This window comes from Martes martes (genome assembly GCF_963455335.1).
Source record: "Martes martes genome assembly, chromosome: 4".
NCBI lineage: Eukaryota > Metazoa > Chordata > Mammalia > Carnivora > Mustelidae > Martes > Martes martes.
In genome coordinates this window covers 138466908-138486072 of record NC_137891.1, presented here as the reverse complement: position 1 = coordinate 138486072, position 19165 = coordinate 138466908, and the positions used below count along the sequence as shown (strand labels likewise).

General features: G+C 42.8%; 1 protein-coding gene across 1 annotated transcript; it reads left to right on the top strand.

The window, feature by feature from the left end:
- The first annotated feature begins 683 nt into the window (after positions 1–683).
- Positions 684–16056, top strand: LEPROT (leptin receptor overlapping transcript). Its single transcript, XM_080800698.1, has 4 exons — positions 684–799; positions 5040–5115; positions 10417–10603; positions 12279–16056. The coding sequence occupies exons 1-4, from the start codon at positions 784–786 to the stop codon at positions 12393–12395; spliced, it is 396 nt and encodes a 131-aa protein (XP_080656824.1). The 5' UTR covers positions 684–783; the 3' UTR covers positions 12396–16056.
- The last annotated feature ends 3109 nt before the right edge of the window (positions 16057–19165 follow it).

Below are 19165 nucleotides of genomic sequence, written 5' to 3'. Positions count from 1 at the left end.
GTAGGCTGCTCTGGAGTGTCTTGGCCCGCGGACCCAGCGGTGCCGGAGGAGCCGAGGCCCCAGCCGACGGACTGAAGGAGCGAACGCGGGGCGGGTTCGGGGATTACACCTAGGGCTCAGGATCTAGGAGGAGGGCTCCGGGGGCAAGACCGGGCTTACACGGTGACATCAGGTTTCCAGTGCAAGTACGGTACCTGGATCACAGGATGGGGCGGGACTCTGCGAGCTGGAGGCGGGGTTATGGGCGAGATGGGCGGGGCTCTGGGTGGCAGGCGTGAGCTGGGGACCCACAAGGATCGGGTCTGAGTGAAAGGGCAGACGCGGTCGGGACCGGCGGGGGCGGGGCTCTGAGTGGCGAAAGACCCCAGCGACTCAGCGACTGGGCTGTAAAGTGTACGCAGGGAACTTGGAAACCACAAGGGACTGGCATGGGCGGGCCGGATCCTGGACAAACGGGCGGAGCTGTGCGTGTCCGGGAGGGGCAGATCCGGACCGTTAGGGGCTCGGCGTGGCGGAGCTTGGAGAAGCAGGGGCGGGTCTCCGAGTGGCTGGGCGGGGAGGATCGGGATCGGCAAGGGCGGGGCTCTGCGGGGACTCTTGGAGGATCAGGGGCGGGTCTCCGGGCGGCGGGGCGGGGCTCTGCAGCGGGTCTTTGACCGGCAGGGGCGGGGCTCCGCGTGAAGGGGCGGGCCCGGGACCCGAGGTGCGTTGCGGGGCCGAGTCTGGGCGGCAGCCGGGCCGTGGCAGGAAGCCGGAAGCAGCGGCGGCCCCAACTCGGGAGACATGGCGGGCGTTAAAGGTACAACCGTGGCCCCCCAGCTCGCTCCCTGGTCCTGCGGTGGGGTGTCGCTTCCGTCCCGGCCTAAGCCTGGAGCTGCGCCTTCAGCGCGTGGGCGGGGAACGGCATCCCCTAGGCCCGCCGCCCTCCCCGCCTTTCCGGGGGATGGGGGAAGTTCGCCCCCTCCCTTCGCCCCGCGGGGTGCGGGTGGCCTCGCTGGTCTTCACGCTCCCGCCCGGCTCTCCGGGGCCCTCCAGGCGGAGTCAGGAGCAGTGCCTTCCTGGGACACCCGGGTTAACCCAGAGCATCACCTCCCGGCTCCTCAGCTCCTCGGAGCGGCCCCCCGCCCCCACCTCTGCCGAGTTTTAAACAGCCTGGATTTCCACTTCCTGACATGTCCACCCTAACGCCTCTCCTCCTTCTTCCTGCAGCTCCGCAGTTTCGCGTTTCCTCCAGAGCAGCCATTGTCTCTAGTCTTCTCGGCACCGGGGCTCCTAATCCTCTCGGTGCTGATGATTTTTCCAGTTGAGCAGAGTTGACTGCAGGCAACGGAAGGCCCCCAGAAATTCTGCATTTTTCGTAGTTGTGGAGAACAGATTAGTGGAATGTTATCGTTACTTTCTTTAGTGTCTCTCTATGGACGGACAAGAAAGTAGTGTTCGCACAGTTTTTTTAATGGGGCAGTTCAAAAGGGGTGGCAGCGGTGGGAGAGGCTACTGGAAGGCTTCCTTTTGGTGGGAAACCGTTCGGATTTCTAATGTTTGAATAGAGTAGTGTAACTTGTTTCTATATTGGAATTGCTGTCCTCTTTAGAATTTGTACTCAAGGATCTTCCCAGTTAATCATCTGCTATAAACGTGTGTAGAGTATATTTGCATGCATGTGTGTGCACTCTGAAATTTAGGTGAGTATATGTGACCTCTTATCGGCAGACACATGTTATCATTATTTCTGGCTGACTTTTATATCAGTTTAGTAAATATGGTTTACTTGGACGGTGTCCAGTGTGTGACATGTCCGTTTGTAGCCAATGCAGAAAACAGGTGACAAGTAGTATCTCAGTACTGCACTGTGCTGTTTAGTCATACCCCCAGACTATCAAATAATAAAAATGGTTATGTGTGAATTTGTTAGAAATTGTGTTGTAGTGAAAAAAAAGATAGACTATAAAATGGAAAAGAACTAAGGGAAAGAAGGATTTTACAGATACTCACCTTTTATTGAGAGACTGCTCTATGCCTATGACTTGGGATAAAAGTAATTTTGGAGTGACAACTGAAAATAATTATATTACTGTTGAAGTGTCCAGAGTGTGCTTAGATAACAGGAGGAGCTAGAGATGGTGTTACGAATTGAATTGTATCCCTCAAAAGAAATGGTCAAGTTCTAACTCCCCAGTACCTGTGAATGTGACCTTATTTGGAAATAGGGTCTTGGCAGATATTATCAAGTTAAGATGAAATTGGATTAGAGCGTGCCCTAATCGAATGACTGATGTCCTTATAAAAAGGGAAATTTGCATATAGAGACATAGGGAGGTCACCACAGGGAAACAGAGGCAAAAACTGGAATGATGCAGGTAGATGCCAAGAAGCACCAAAGAGGAGTTAGGAAAAAGCAAGGAAAGATTCTTGCCTTAGAACCTTTGGAGGAAGCATGGCCCTGCTAACACCTTGATTAGAGATGTCAAGCTTCCAGAACTGTGAGAAAATAAACTTCTGTGGTTCTTTTTTTTTTTTTTTTTAAGATTTTATTTATTTATTTGACAGAGATCACAAGTAGGCAGAGAGGCAGGCAGAGAGAGAGGAGGAAGCAAGCTCTCCGCTGAGCAGAGAGCCCAATGTGGGGCTCGATCCCAGGACCCTGAGATCATGACCCGAGCTGAAGGCAGAGGCTTTAACCCACTGAGCCACCCAGGTACCCCTAAGCTTTTGTGGTTCTAAAGGGTCTACTTTGTAGTACATTGTTAATAGCAGCCCCAGGAAACTAACACAAATGGCATTACTTAACCCTGCTCCTGGGAGAAGGAGGACAGCTCTCATAAAAGAGCCAGTTTTGCATTGAATCTAAAATAAAGTCAGTAAGGGAAAGGCTTACTAAGGATGGAGCAAGGACAGAGTTTTTTCCAAGTGGAGAGAACATGTCCCAAACAACTCACAGGCCGTGAGAGCAGCTGTGAATGGGCGACACCATCTCTATTTGCGAGACCACTGTCTGCTACGTGGAGGCTGGATTGGAAGAGTCACAGTTGCAGGCAGGTGTGAGATGGTGAGGGTCTGCACTAGGGCAATAGCTGAGGGTTTGGGAGAAGAGCGTGGACATCTCAGTCCTTTAGGGCTGCTCTAACAAAAATGCCAGAAAACTGGATGGCTTCAACAGCAAACATACATTTCTCAGTCCTGGATCCTGAGAAGTCCAAGATCAGGGTGCCAGCAGATTCAGGGTCTGATGAATGCCTGCTTTCTCATTTACAGGCAGCTGTCTTCTCACTGTGTCCTCACATAGCAGAGAGGGCAAGGGATCTCTGGAGTCCCATTTATGAGGGCACTAATCCCATCCATGAGGGCCCCTCCTTAATGACCTAATCACCTCCTAGAAGCTTTAAATACCATCACATTGGCACTAGGGTTTAATGTGAATTTGGGGAGAGGACACACTTAATTGGTTTGTAGCAGTAGGTTTGAGTGACATCTGGGAGATTGAGTCACCTTGAATTGATGATTTTTCTCTAGGAGTGTGATGATAGTGTTGGTTGGTCTTTCAAGATAAAACTTAAAGGGGCACCTGGGTGGCTCAGTCAGTTAAGTGTCTGCCTTCGGCTCAGGTCATGATCCCAGGGTCCTGGGATGCAGCCCCACGTTGGGCTCTCTGCTCAGTGGGGAGCCTGCTTCTGCCTCTGCTTCTGCCTCTGCTTCTGTTGCTCCCCCTGCTTGTGCTCTTTCTCTGTCAAATAAATAAATAAAATCTTAAAAAAGGTAGAATTTAAAGGGAAGAAGTGTGTTTGAAAGGAGAGGGTGGGATGTTTCAGTTTTACACATGTGTCCTGTGCTTTGCGTTTATACCTTTAGCAAAGAACGTTGCTAAGATGAGCAGATATCTTCGTCAGGCAACATTTATTCATGGAGCACCTCCTTTTGCCAAACACTTCACATAGATTATCTCCTTTACTTCCCATCAGCTCTGTGATAAGGTGGCACCATTATTCCCATTTCACAGGTGAGAAATCAGATTGAAGGCTTCAGTTTCTCTCCAAGGTCACACAAGTTGGTGGCAGTGTTAAGATTTGAACCCTTATTGGTGACTCAGAGCTCAAGATTTTTTTAACAGCCCTGATACTCTGTCTCCCACTCAGCAGCGTGACAAGGACAAATTCGTTCCTATCCCCTCAGAGATTAGTGTTGAACAGACGTAGGGAATAAATATTTTATTCAGTGGATACTAGTTGGGAATCATTTTCTATGAAGACATGAAAGCAGTCTTCAAATACTTGGAAGTACTGTGGTTGGGGGAGGCAAAATGATCAAAGGGTATGTATATTACAGTGAGGCACTTTTGGATATAATTTAAAGAAAGGATTTTCAGCATTTGGATATTGTCAGAAGGAGATGATCTGCCTCTGGTGGCAGTGAGTTCCAACTGGAGTTGTGCAGACAGTCTGGCTAGCTAGCCTCTTGTGACGAATAGAGGGGATTTATATATTAGATAGGGGTTGGGAAGTGCTTGAGACCTTTCTCACCTAATAATTTTAACATGGTGGGCATAGGCAGTCATTTGCCAGTCAAATGTGATAACAACTAATGAAATAGGTAAATCACTATCTTTGCTTCAATTGGGGACCTTTTAATTCTTTCTTTAACTGAATGTTTTTACTGAGATCTAAATCACATACCGTAAAATTGGGGACACCCAATTTTGGTTGGTTGGCTAAGCATCTGCCTTTGGGCTTAGGCCACACCGGGCTCTCTGCTCAACCGGGAGCCTGCTTCTCCCTCTCCCTCTGCCTGTCACTCCCCCTACTTGTGCTTTCTCTCTCTCTGTGAAATAAATAAATAACATTAAAAAAAAAGGTGTAAAATTCTGCAGTTTTTAGTATATTCACAAGGTTGTGCAGTCATCACTACTAGTTAATTCCAGAACATTTCATCACCCACAGAAGAAACTCCATCCCCATTAGTAGGCACTCTCTATTCCTCCTCTCCTCCCCTAAAGTCCTGGCAGCCCCTGATCTGGGATCTTTAACTCTTGGTTTTATTCTTCACAGCTCTCGTGGCATTGTCCTTCAGTGGGGCCATTGGGCTGACTTTTCTCATGCTGGGTTGTGCCTTAGAGGATTATGGGTAAGTTATCTCAAAAAGAGTCATTCGTGTTTTTGTGCCTTTCTCACCCTTAGTATGAGTGTTAGCAAGTTTGGTCAGTGTGGCACCAAGCTTTCACCAATGAGTCAGTGAAGTCCAGGTCCCTTCACGGGTCAGTTGTGTTTGTACAGAGAGAAAAGCTCTTTTTAAACTTGACGTATTCATTTACTAAGCATGGACTGAGCACCTGTTCTGGACCAGTTGGGGATGCAAGAATGAAGAGACACAGTCCTTTCCTCACGGAGCTCACAGTTCTAGTTGTGCCTGAGAGGCAGGCAGGCGATGGTCCAGTTGATCGGTGGTAGAGCTGAGTGCAAAGGAGGCATATTTGAGAAGGCATATTTGAGTCTTCTTGGCGGAGTTAGGGAGAGCTGCAGAGAAGCAGTGCTCTTTAAGCCGAGACGTGGTGCCTGAATAGGAGTTTGTGGGGCTGATGAGTTAGGGGAGGGCATTCTAGGCAGAGGGAACATTCAACAAAATTTCTTTATTCAGCAGCTGTTGGTCGAGTGCTTACCATGTACCAGCTGCCGTTATAGGACCGGAGGCTTAAGGAATAAGAGAACCAAGGCCCTGCTCTCTTAGAGTGTGTATTTCAGTGGGGGAGACAGACAATAAACAGATTGAAAAATGTCCATTCTACCAGTGGCAGAAATGTTATGAAAAATAAAGGATAAAGGGCACACATGCCCTGGGGAGAGTGGTCAGGGCAGGCCTCTCAGAGAAGGTGCTGTGTGAGCAGAAACGTAAAGGAAATAAGGAAGTAGGCCATGCAGATAACTGGGGAAAGAGGACTTTGGGCAGCAGGAAAGTCCGATGGCAAGGCTCACAGACATGAGAGCATGTAGACTGTTGATGAAACCGCGTGTGGTTCGTTATGGTAGAGCATGGAATACAGCTGGGATGGGTAGAAGAAGGGTTGGTCAAGGATGTAGAATCCATCAGTCTGTAAGACACTGTATGCCATATAAAGGAGGTGAGATTTTGTACTTCAGGCAGTAGGAGCCGGAAAAATATCTCGAGAATAGGTTTAGAGGGTGAGGGGGTTTATGTTTTAAGAAGGTCACTCTGGCCCAAATGTGACATTGGGTAGCAAGGTGCCGAAAGTGCAGTCAGGGCGAGTAGCAGGGTACTGCTCTCATCAATCAAGCCAAATGTAGGGCCATGGCAGTAGCAATGGAAAGAAAGGAAAGAGAGAGAGATCCAGGTTGGCAGAACTAACAGGTTTTGTTAACTGATGACAGGGTTCAGCAAGGGGAAAGGGTTTGGGGATGCCCCCCAGGTGATTGGCCTGAGCAACTAACTGCACAGGAGGTGATGGAACTAACTTAAATCATCTGGAGCAAGTCTGCAGGACATTGATGAGTTCAAATCTCCCCCCTGCCCCCAACCCCCGGGGCGCCTAAGTGGCTCAGTTGGTCGGGTGTCTGCCTTCGACTCAGGTCAGGATCCTAGGATCCTGGGATGGAGCCCCACATCGGGTTTCCTGCTCAGTGGGGAACCTGCTTCTCCCTCTCCCTCTGCTCCTCCCCTGACTCATGCTCTCTTGCTCACTTGCTCTCTAATAAAAAAAATACAGTCTTAAAAAAAAAACAACAAATACTTCTCCTCCCAGTCCCGGCCAGCTATCACAGAAATTGTGTGTACATGAGAGGGAGCCAGTTGTAAGCAATAATTAACATTTGTCAAGAGTGTTTGTAACTATTACCTGAATCTAGCTTTAAGGATATAAGTTATCCTCATTTCTAGCTGAGGAACCAAAACCCAGAGTGGTTAAAGACTTAACCAAATCGCACAGCCTTAAGTGACTTATGTCTTGAATCTTTTGACCATTTTTCTGTAACCAACTCTAAATCCAGGTGTTCTAATTCTCTGTGATCTCTATAAGGTTAAATTAAAAAATGAGCCGTTACTGCTACAATGAAGAAATTAGTCTTATAGCTTAACGATGGTAACCCAGTATTATTGTCTACATTACAAGTCAGCAAACTGGCGCACAGGCCAAACAATGCCTGATGGCTATTTTTGTAATTAACATTTTATCGGAACTCAGTGACACTTATTTGTGTACTATGTTTGGTTACTTTTATACTACAGGGACGGAGTATTTGAGAGAGAGAGAATACAGCTTGCAGAGTCTAAAATGTTTACTCTTTGGTCTTTCTGGAAAAAGTTTGCCAGTCTCTGGCCTTCATGTTTTCTGAATAGTTAACATTTAATATTTAAATTTTGTGTATAAACAAGTTTGCTTCTATATTAACAGTTCTTGTAGTTGAATATTGATGGCTTACTGTGAACAGGAATGTGGTCTCCTACGTTGTTTTACAGAAAACTCTCACTGTGTTCTAGGAAGAATTAAGAGCTCGTGGCTGTGGGCATGTCAGGTCACAGCAGGGTCCAATCCAGACCTATTCTCCTCTCTGTATCTCCATTTCCTCACTGGTAAAACAAGGACTTTGAACTAGAGAATCTCTAAAGGCCCCTTCACCAATATTGTTTGATGATTCTTGAAACATACAAAAATCCCTGTAATATGAAATTAGGATTTAGAACTCAGTGTTTACATCCTGAGTTCTATTGATAAAGGGCCCTTTCCCTTGCTTTCTGGTTACCATCCTGCACTCCTAGATCTGTGGCTGAAATAAGCTTTCATCACAGTGTAGCTTTGCCACAACTTCTGCTTACAGGTGCTGGCTATCAGTGTGGATCTGTATTGTGCTATGTATTTCTGTGATGTGGATATATAAATGTGAATAGAGACTGCTTTTTTCTGTTAAGGAATGAAGTATAATAAACATCTACCTGATGGAGAAACATATTTTTGAAGTAGTTATAGAGAAAATGTAATGGAAAAGCAGATGGCAATTTTTAAATAATGTAAAACATTACATTATTATTGTTATCTCTTATAGTAAAGGCCGTCTAAAATTTTTGCGAGTAAGCATATCTATTTTTATAACTTTCATACTTAAAATTCATTTTGTTTATTCAGTAAGTATAAACAGAATGCCTCATTCTAGGTCATGGAGATAAATGGTGATTGATTAAGACAAATTAGATTCTTGTTCTCATAACAAGGAAATATCAAATAGGGATAAGTGCTGTGCAAAAAGTTAAGAAGGCAATGTGCTTAAGGATAACTTAAAGTATTTAAAATGGATGGTCCATTTTATTTCATGTAGCATAATGTCCTCTGTGTCCACCCATATCATCACAAATGCAAGATCTCATTCTTTTTTATGGCTGAGTGATATTCCTCTGTGTGTGTGTGTGTGTGTGTGTGTGTGTCCTATATCTTCTTTATCCTTTCATCTACTGATGGACTTTGGGTTACTTCTGTATCCTGGCTATTGTAAATAATGCTGCAATGAACATAGATATGCATGTATCTTTTTCAAATCAGTGTTTTTTTGTTTTCTTGGAGTAAATAGCCAGTAGTGGAATTCCTAGATCATATGGTAACTCTAGTTTTTTTTTTGAGGAACCTCCATACTGTTTTCTGCAGTGGTTGCACCCGTTTGCATTCCTATCAGCAGTGCACAAGGGTTCCCTTTTCTCCACATTTTGGCAGTTCTTGTTACATCTTGTCTTTTTGATACTAGCCATTCTGACAGGTATAAGATAATATCTCATTGTGGTTTTGATTTGCATTTTTCTGATGTTGAGTGATGTTAAGCATCTTTTCATGTGTCTGTTGGCCATCTGTATTTCTTCTTTGGGAAAAATATCTGTTCAGGTCCTCTGCACTTTTTAAATTGGATTGCTTGGGGTTTTTTTGGTGTTGAGTTGCATAAGTTCTTTATATGTTTAGGATATTAACATCTTACCAGATGTATCATTTGCAGATATCTTCTCCCATTCAGTAGGTTACCTTTTCATTTTATTAATGGTTTCCTCCACTGTGCAAAAGCTTTTTATTTTAATGTAGTCCCAGTAGCTTTTGTTTCCCTTGCCTGTGGAGACTTCCCTAGGAAAGTGTTGCTAAGGCTGATGTCAGAGATTATTGCCTATGTTTTCTTCTAGGAGTTTTATGGTTTCAGGTCTCACTTTTAGGTCTTTAATCCATTTTGAGTTTATTTTTATATATGATATAAGGAAGTGGTACAGTTTCATTCATTTGCATTAGCTGTTCCACCATTTATTGAAGAGAACAAATTGACGGTTGGATTGGGAGGTGGAGGGATGGGCAGAATGGGTGAAGGGCAATGGGAGATGCAGGCTTCCAGTTATGGAATGAATAAGTCATGGGCTTAAAAGGCACAGCATAGGGAATATAGTCAGTGGTATCGTAATAGCAATGTATGGAGACAGGTAGTAGCTACACTTGTGAACATAGCATGGTGTATAGACTTGTTGAATCACTGTGTTGTACACCCGAAAACTAATGTAACATTGTGTGTCAACTATACCTCAATAAAAAAAATGAAAGAAAGAAAGTAAGTAAGTTGAAATGGTCAGGGAGAGCCACCTTTAGAAGAAGGCCTCTCAGTTTAGATTACATAAGAAGGAACCAGCCAATGAGAAGAGGGGGAGAGGAGCATTCTAAGCAGAGGACATGGCTAGTGCAGAAACCTTAATACAGGGATGAGCTCAGAGTGTTTAAGGAACAGAAAAAAGGCTAGTGTGGCTACTGAGTGAATGAAGAGAAGATGGCACAAAATGAAGGGATCATATAAAGCTTTGTAGGCCAGGGCAAGGAATCTGGGTTTTCTTAAGCCATTGAAGGGTTTCCAACATGCATATACTCAAAAGATCTCTATTGAATTAGCACATTGAAGGCACTGTGCTGTGTTCTCTAGGGAAAGCAAAGATGACTGGGTGAAGTCATCTGCACTAAGTCAAGACTGTCTTTAAGAAATTACAGCTCAGGGGGTGCCTGGGTAGCTCAGTGCTGGGGTCAAGTGCCTGGGGCACAGGAGCCTGCTTCTCCCTCTGCCTGCCTCTCCCCATGCTTGTGCTCTCTGTCAAATAAATAAATAAAATCTTTTAAAAAAATTACAGCTCAGGAAGCTCAGTAATAACAGAAAACTACTAATAAAGATTCTAGGTTACATGTTGTGTAGTTGTTTTAACACCATGTAAACTACATATTAAAGGACTAAGAATTTTTAATCATTATATCTTATCTGTTCCTGGTATAAATCATCTCATGTACGAGTACTGACAATTAAATGAATGATTGTTTGACCCAGACGTTGAAGCTAATTCTGACTTTGAAATGGCAGAGTGTCTTTAAAATGTAACCGTAACTTTTCTTTTTGCGTTTCTTCTGGGTCCACCTGACAGCGTTTACTGGCCCTTGTTTGTCCTGATATTTCACGTCATCTCTCCCATCCCCCATTTCATTGCCAAAAGAGCAACTTATGACTCCGACGCCACAAGTAGTGCCTGCCGGGAGCTGGCATATTTTTTTACTACTGGAATTGTTGTCTCTGCCTTTGGATTTCCTGTTATTCTTGCCCGTGTGTCCGTGGTAAGTTTTGTCTCCTATTGTTTTGCCTAGTTGTTGCTGAGTTTACATCAAAGGCGTGTGTCCAGAACATCAATTTCATTTCCAGGGCTGAGGCTTAAGACTCAAATCCATACGTGTGTTTAGTTGCGCTCTTCCATTTTAGATCTCCCTATCAGTGTCTTGGCCTTGTTTTCAGAATGCTTTCTTTATTTCTCTCACAATTTGTAGCCAGACCATGTGATTTTCTTGCCTTTTCGACTTTTAAGCTATTTTCCGGAATTGTGCTTAAGTCCTTGCCGCTTAGGGCGATCCACTGAGACTGGGGTAGCAGTGCTCTTCAGTTCCAAAGTGAACGTCATCTCAGATTCTTCTCCAGTAAATACGATCATGGACACAATTTTCAACCCAATACAGTTGGCATATTTTGAGGTCCACTGTGGCCTCTAGAAGATACAGTGATAAGATGACATCTTCACATCTAATGTGAAATTTTTCTTTTTGTCTCCAAAACACACACTGTGGGTATAATTTATTCACTTCTTGGACATTCAGTGCCTTTCATCCTACTTGCTTTTATTCCCACTCGCTACATACTGTTTCAATTTCATGAAACTCTTATTTGGGGCATTGGATATCTTACTTGGGGCATTGAATCTTTGGAACATCTGCTATTTGTAAGATACCAGGAATAAGAGCCAGATACTGTCTCTGTTCCAGAAAGCACAGAAACTAGCCTGATGGGTAAGTACACTATAAATGTATTATGTATGATAATTGAAACATGATCACAACACCATAGGAGCACCAGGAAGAAATTCCAACTGGCATTTGATGTAGGCCTCTGAGGATAAATAAGGTTTTGATTAGAGCAGGGAAGGCTGTTATAAGGAATGGCCCCCAAGTGTGAAAAGGCAATATATGGTATAAAGAACAGTTCAGTATGATGGAGCCAAAAGGATGTGGTTGAAATCAAGGCCACAAAGGCTGGTGAAGCCCAGTTGCCAGTTTGCACTCTACCTAGATAATGGAGAAGCTTTGAAGGTTTTCGAGTGCAAAATCATCACGACTTTATTCTTTATGTACCTTAGACTGGTGCTTCTTCTGTTTGGCTGTAAGGATTTCTGTTTTATGCATCGTGTTTTATGAAGAACCCCTTTCATTGATGTTTTCTTTCTACCGGTTAAATTAAAACAAAGAATGCCCACTAGAGGGTACTCTCATCCCCTCCTGTGCCTCCGTAGAACCATCTGCCACGCTGGAAAGCTGTTTTCATTTGTATGCAGATTATTATTTAAAGCTTAAAAAAGAAACAGACCAATCCATAACTCTCCAGTTCCTATTTTCCTGAAGGAAAGCAATGGGTATAGAACTTGTAGTACTCTGTATTATAATTGGACCCCTTGTGTTCCAGCTGCTAGTATTTTACTTAAGGTAATCATCGTCTACTGAAGACAAGTTGAGAAATATGTCTAATGGGGAAATTGATAAAGATGATACAGACTTAATTATCAAGCCTCGCGAAGTAATTAGGCTAATTACTGAATAGTTCACTGTCTCCTGCCTGTTACATTATTAAGCCTTTTAGCAGTTTTATGTGATATTTCATTGGATAATTCTAATGCAGAAAATAAGAGAGACTTTCAAAGAGTGCAATATGAAGAAAGTAAAGATTTAATCCTCTTTTCTTGTGTTTCAGATCAAATGGGGAGCCTGTGGCCTTGTGCTGGCAGGCAATGCAGTCATTTTCCTTACAATTCAAGGTTTTTTCCTTGTATTTGGAAGAGGAGATGATTTTAGCTGGGAGCAGTGGTAGCACTTTATTCTGATAAAATGCATTTTATTTCTTAGAAGTCATACTATATGTATTTGTTGCACATATGGCCTTTTACTATGAAAATTCATATGCTGATTTTTTTAATGCCTTTATATCATGTTCACTGTAAGAAGAACTACATGAGAAAAAGATTTGTTTTATTTCCAGCCAGCAGAGCTCTCCATTTACTCAAGTTGAATTAGGTTATTTGTTTGGCTGTTCATATAGTCATGGTGCTCTCAGAAAATACATGAACATAGTCTTGTAGATGGCTGCTCACTCGTGCAAGGCACCTTTTGCCCGGGGATGTGCGTGGTGGGCAGAGAACACTGGAGCGCGAGTCTCCTTCTGCCCAGGACTCCCAAGATGTACTTGCGGCCCAGAGAGACAGAGACAGAGGGGACTCCCTCTTTGTGTTGTAGATCCTTGCTTCTCAAAGTGCCGTTGGTTGGGTCCGTACAGCACCTGCCTCTCCTAGGAGCCAGCATGTACAGAATCAGACGCCCCACCAGGGACCCAGCGTGTTTTGGATGAGATCCCAGGTGAATTACGTGCACATGCAAGTGTGATCAGTGCCGTCACAGAGGGATAATTATCATATCTAGCACCCTTGTCTTCCCTTTGGCTGAACCACTTAACCTCTCTGGGCGTTAGCAGCTCATTTGTAAAAACTGTTTCACCTGCCTTCATGTTGAGGCCTAGCCCAGAGTCTCTTGGTATTTGTGAAACGTCCAAACTGATACTTTTGTTCCTCACTTTTGTGGAATTGTTCGCAGCCGAGAGCGGCGGTGTGTTCACACCGTCTGAAATCCAGTGGCTGTTTGCACGGTGCTGGGGGAACAGAATCACCCCAGAGCCACACTGGGACGCCCTGAGGAAGGCCAGGTTGGAACCAGTCCCTACTTTGGCAGGGTGGGCAAAGCAGATAGGTAATACTGTTGCATTTCCCTTAATAACCACACGCCTCTCCCCCGCTGCTCTGTGATGCTCTCCGCCTCCCCCCCACCAAACACACACACTCCCAGTGGCTCTGACTTGCCCTGACCTCCCGGCTCTGCCTCTTCCTCTCCACGGAGCCAAGTAAGCAGGCAGAGGGTGAGCTGCTTATTTTCTTCAAATGTTGATGTACTTACTGTCTTTCACACCTTGTAGGTCTTTTTATTTATATAATACATACATACATAAAACACCTTATGCCACTTTTAAATGAATCATTGGGAATACGTGTCATGCTGGCTCCTCTAATCAGTTTTTCTCGTTCAGCTTTTTGTTCAAGGTCTATTGAGAAAGGGAAATACAGGAACTAGAAGCCCTTGGTGAGAATATAATGACTTCAAAGCATTGTTGATGTGTGATAACTGACATACATTTAAAACACTGAAATTCTGAAGTTCGGAATCGGAGGAATTAGTATATATTTTCAGATTCTGGAGTGATCTGGGACCAGGAGAAGTGAGTGGTGATACCTAAAAGGACAGCGTGCAGTTATAGTCTGAGCTTGTGCATGATTTTATGTTTTCCAAGTTCTATGTACATGCAGAATTATGATGTTACTCCCAACATTTATACTAGAAGAATGATACAGACACTTTATAATTTTAACCAGCATTTTTAATAACACTTACTTGCACTTACTTTATTATAATAAATCTCTTTTAACACAAAAGGAAGTTTAATTTCAAGTCTTTATTCTGATGTAGCCTTGTTTAAAAGATAGAAGAGTGAGAATCTCTTGGTGTTCGGAAATGGGCAGTTTGAGCAATAATCTATCTGCTGTATAGTAATAGCAGTAAATTTTAAGATACCATTTTGAATGTCTTGTTGGCTTGTAATAGTATTTCTTTTCCAATAGTGGAAATAGTGTTTAATTTATACTGTCCTTTTGCAAAAGCATCTTTATTACTTATACATATTTCAAATAACCAAGGTAGCCTTAATATGTAGCCTTAAAGCATTGCCTCTTGATTGTATTTCCAGATTGATGTAAAGTACTTGCGTAGAGAACGTTTGTAAGTATTCCCTAATAGTAGAATGGGCTCATTGAAGTGATAGACTGTTGAATTTGCTCTGTGTTTGAAAACGAATATTTATTCTTAGTGCTTAAGTGTCAATTAAGTAATAAATACCGATAGGAAGTATTGCCGTTTATAAATGTACAAGTTTCCTTTTGATGACGCAAATGTGGGCATTTTTTTTTTCTCCTTAGAAAAGGTTCTTTTTTTTTTCTGTACACCTTAGAAAATATTTTGGAGATTCAGAGCACATTGATGACATTCTAAAATTGAGAATACACATAAAGAATTGCTCACAAGTAAGTAATCTTGTGAAGGGATTCTCTATCGTGTTCCCGACAACTGGCTTACAGGTGCACTTTGGAATACTTTGCCTCAGAAAGTGGGAGATGGGAGATTGAGTCCCCAGGCCAGGCCTTCTGAGGCAGGCTAACTCCTTGTGTTGTTGACTTCTAATGCTCAGGGCACCTGCCTGAATTTTGGGGCTCGGAAACAGGGTAGCTTGAACAGGGTGGAGAAAGGAAAGTTTCAATTTCCACCTCTTTTCCTAAAAACAAAGGTTTTTCTTCCATTTTTGCAGCACTTCCCATCCTCTAATACCCTTGGGGTCCAGGTACTTTCCTCTGAGTTTTCTGGCCTCGTCTCCTGATGTGGGGCCTTCCTCCCAGCCTGACCTACATGCTGGCCTCCTCCAATGTCCAGATCACCCACCTCTCTGCTGCTACCCTGTCAGTTGTCTTCGTATGGCTGATAGTGTGCGGTGCTGGTCAGACTCCTTCCCAGAAGAAAAGGATGACTTATGATCATCTTCCCCCTCCCCTGGAACTCTTTCCAGTCCCCGCAGCACCCCCAGTAGCCTGTACTTTCCAAGCTGTGCAGCAGCTGCGTTTTTACAAGGGAGTGCCTTGGAACCCAGTGGCTCATTCACAGAAAATGGCAGAGTTTCAAAGTGAAGTGGAAAATGCATTCCAGCAGTTTATAGAAGGAGCATAATATTTGGGTTAGGGGCAACCCTCTCATCTCTCATCCCTTCCTCTGGGTGAGTTCTCAGCTGGTTGTACTTTTCATGGTTGTTTCATTTCCTCCACTTAGAGACCCACAGATTTTTCTTAGAGTCCTCGAGAAGTCTTTGCCTCTGAGGTATTCCCTTGATGAAGACCGTTCTAGAGGCTGAAACATTTCATTAAGTTAATAACATTTCTAATGCTCTCAGGGAAATGCTTAGGAGATGTCACAAAAATGTGCCCTTCTCCAAGCTGGCAAAAAATTCAGATTTTGCACCATAACCAGATTTTTATGAGGATGCTAGCATTTTCCAAGTATAGTAATTAGTTCACAACTGGGAACTGTTACTTCTGTAAATGGATATAAGTTGTGTGTTTTAAGCGTTTTTTCCCCATGCTGCCATATGAAGTACCTTATTTGCAAAAATCCCAGTGTATAATAGCTCAAGAATTACAACCTGCTTTGTGGTGGCCGTGCTTCTGGAATAGAGCCAGCGAAACCCGAACATGATGTGAAAGATCTCCAAGACTGCTTTAGAAGGAATTATATATGTATGATGAGGATGATTACTTTTTAAATAAAACGTGTCATTTATACTTTAACAAAGACTTTTATGTATGTTATTAAACTAAAACGTTCTGTTTAAGCAGATTTGTTTCCCCAGTGTTTTTGTTTGGATAATCTTAATGTGACTGTGACCAGTTTTGATCCTGTACTTACTGTGGTTGAAAAGAAGCAGTCCAGGGATATGGGCAGACTGGAAGGAATCCAGTTCCTAATTAACACTCCCATGGGTTGAGAGGTGTATCGAGCCATGGTTCATCAATGATGGCTGTATTGGAAAAGGGAGAAAACAGTTTAAAAAACCGCTGTACATACTCTAAAAAGTCTTTTTTTTAAAAATTAACATATAATGTATTTGTTTCAGGGGTCCAGGTCTGTGATTCATCAGTCTTACACAATTCACAGTGCTCAACATAGCATATACCCTCTCCAGTGCCCATCACCCAGCCACCTCCCCTCTAGCAACCCTCAGTTTGTTTCCTGAGATTAAGAGTCTCTTAATGTTTTGTCTCCCTCTCTGGTTTCATCTTGTTTTGTTTTTCTCCTGTCTTCCCCTATGATCCTCTGCTTTGTTTCTCAAATTCTCCATATCAGTGAGATCATATGATAATTGTCTTTCTCCAGTTGACTTATTTCGCTTAGCATAATACCCTCTAGTTCCATCTACGTTGTTGCAGATGGCAAGATTTCGGGGGTTTTTTGATGGCTGCATAATATTCCATTGTATGTATATACCACATCTTGTTTACCCATTCATCTGTTGATGGACATCTAGGCTCTTTCCACAGTTTGGTTATTGTGGACATTGCTGCTATAAACATTCGGATGCACGTGCCCCTTCGGATCATTATATTTGTATCTTTAGGGTAAATACCCAGCAGTGCAATTGCTGGGTTGTAGGGTAGCTCTGTTTTCAATAAAGAGTCTTTCTGTGCACTACAAAAGAGAACAAACTGATGTAAAATACTACCTCATGAGTAATGTGCCCTTCTCATGCATGAAACATTTGGGGAAAGATCTGTCTTACAGGTGGATTTAGGTAGCTAGATTACAAAGAAACTGAGCTAGCTATTTCTTTGTGTTATCCAACTAAGTGTAAAGTTAAAGTTTTAGTAGAAATTTAGTAATATCAACATAACCATAAAATGCCCAAAAGAAAAAACAGTTCCCAAGGAAACTTCTCTGGTCCAAGGGGTTATACATATGCATTTTCCTGTAGAAAGCACACTGGGTGCATTGAAATTCCCCCCTGGAGCTGAGAATGGGTGTACCTGGAGAGATCATACACCTGATATTTAAACAGCATCTCCTGTTTTGAGATTCAAAACATCGATAACAACAAACTTTCCTATTTGTTTTTTGTTAGCTAAATGTGAATAAAAAAGTTTTGTCCACTCATCATAATTGGGAAGTTATTTCCTCCTTTGTGCTTCCTCAAGTTATTCTTAAAATTTTGGCTAAAGTTACCCATTTCTTGTTTTTGCAGAAAGTAGTAGAAAACAAATGTCTGGGTTTGTTGTTGTTGTTGTTATTGTTTGTTTTTTTAAGAACTAAACTTTTTGAAGAATTTAAATTTCAGGACTTGCCCTACATTTTTTAAGAAGTCTAACTTTGTAGAAAATGATTTCCAATTCTGTTTAACTTCCCCCTAGTCACCAGGCATAGGGCAGAATTACTAGATGACCATTTTGGAACAATTATTCATGTTCAGTATGGGGCATATAGACAAAGTGGTCCTAATCTTGAGATCACACATTTGGAGAAGAACAGACTTGAAGTCTGCACAGTATCTCTTTATTGTTGATGATCTTGTAATCACAACTGGATAACCATAGCTGTTTCACACACTTTCAAATTAATTAGTAGGGATTATTAAATCAAAAGTGCCTTTATTTTTTTTTATCCTCAGTATAACTCTAAACCATCAATTCAACCTTAGCTGGATAATTATTTTACTTAATAATTTAAAGCATAAACGCACCTATGTCTCTGCAGTTGAGAAACATAGTTTATCACCATATTCTGTATCAGCATTTATCTCCTCATTTTCTGTAGCTTAGCAGTAAGGGGAAGGTGAAGGTTGTGGGGCAGATACACAGGTTGTCTGAAGATGGGACCCTAAGACACATCAGTGAGAGATGAATGCAAGGTATCAGTCCCATAAAGCATTTCTGAGGACTAATTAGTGGCATGAGAAGCTGCAGGATTAATACACTTCCCACAAATTTAATTTGAAGTTTAGCTAATAGAAAAAATATCTATGTATCATACGTTAAGGAGTAAACTTCATTTATTCAACAAAAACTTATCCTCTTTGTCTGTACTCACTGACTTGGTGATCTCATGCTGTGTTGTGGCTTTAAATACCTTTTGTAGGCAGCTGACACATGTTTTTATCAACAGCCCAGACATCTCTAAACCCGGAGTTGTATGTCCAACTGCCAACATAATCTCTCCACTCGGATGCCTAATATGCATCTCAAACTCAGCACATCCCTGATCAAGCTACTGACGCTCCGGTTCCCGTTTCTCAGAACAAAGGACTTGGAAGTGTTTCAGAACTTATTACTGCACGCCCCCCATGCAATCCATCAGGAAATCTTGTCACTTTTGGCCTCAAAATGTGTCCAGCATCAAAGCCTTTCTTATACTGCCGCTGCTGGCACTGTGGTCCCAGGACACTAGCCTGTCTTGCCTGGGTTCTTGGACTAACCTCCTCACTGCTTGTTTTCCTGCCTGTTTTCTCCTACAGATGAGTCTCAGCACAGCAGTCAGGGTGCGCCTGGGAAATGTAAATCAGATCCCGTCACTCCTCTGCCCCAGTGGCATCCCATGTCACTTTAATAATACAAATACACAATCCAGTTTTAAAAAGTGAACAAAGGATCTGAATAGGCATTTCTCCAAAGATAGGCCAGTGGCCAATGGATGCACGAAAAAATTGCTCGACATCATGAGACTTCAGAAATGCAAATCAAAACCACTATGAGAGAAGATACCATGTCACGTTTCCCTAGGATGGCTGAAATAAGAAGACATAATAACAAGTATTGGCAGAGAGAGGGAAAAATTGGAGCCCGCATAAATTGTTGATGGGAATGTAAAACAGTAAGCACTGTAGAAGAGGTAGCAGTTCTTCAAAATGTTAAATACTGAGTTACCATATGACAGTAATTCCATTTTCCTAGG

Excerpts from the sequence above, each read along its gene's own strand:
- LEPROT (XM_080800698.1), top strand. Across the intron at positions 5,116-10,416 it reads TGTGCCTTAGAGGATTATGG|CGTTTACTGGCCCTTGTTTG; the intron begins GTAAGTTATCTC and ends TCCACCTGACAG. Across the intron at positions 10,604-12,278 it reads TTCTTGCCCGTGTGTCCGTG|ATCAAATGGGGAGCCTGTGG; the intron begins GTAAGTTTTGTC and ends CTTGTGTTTCAG.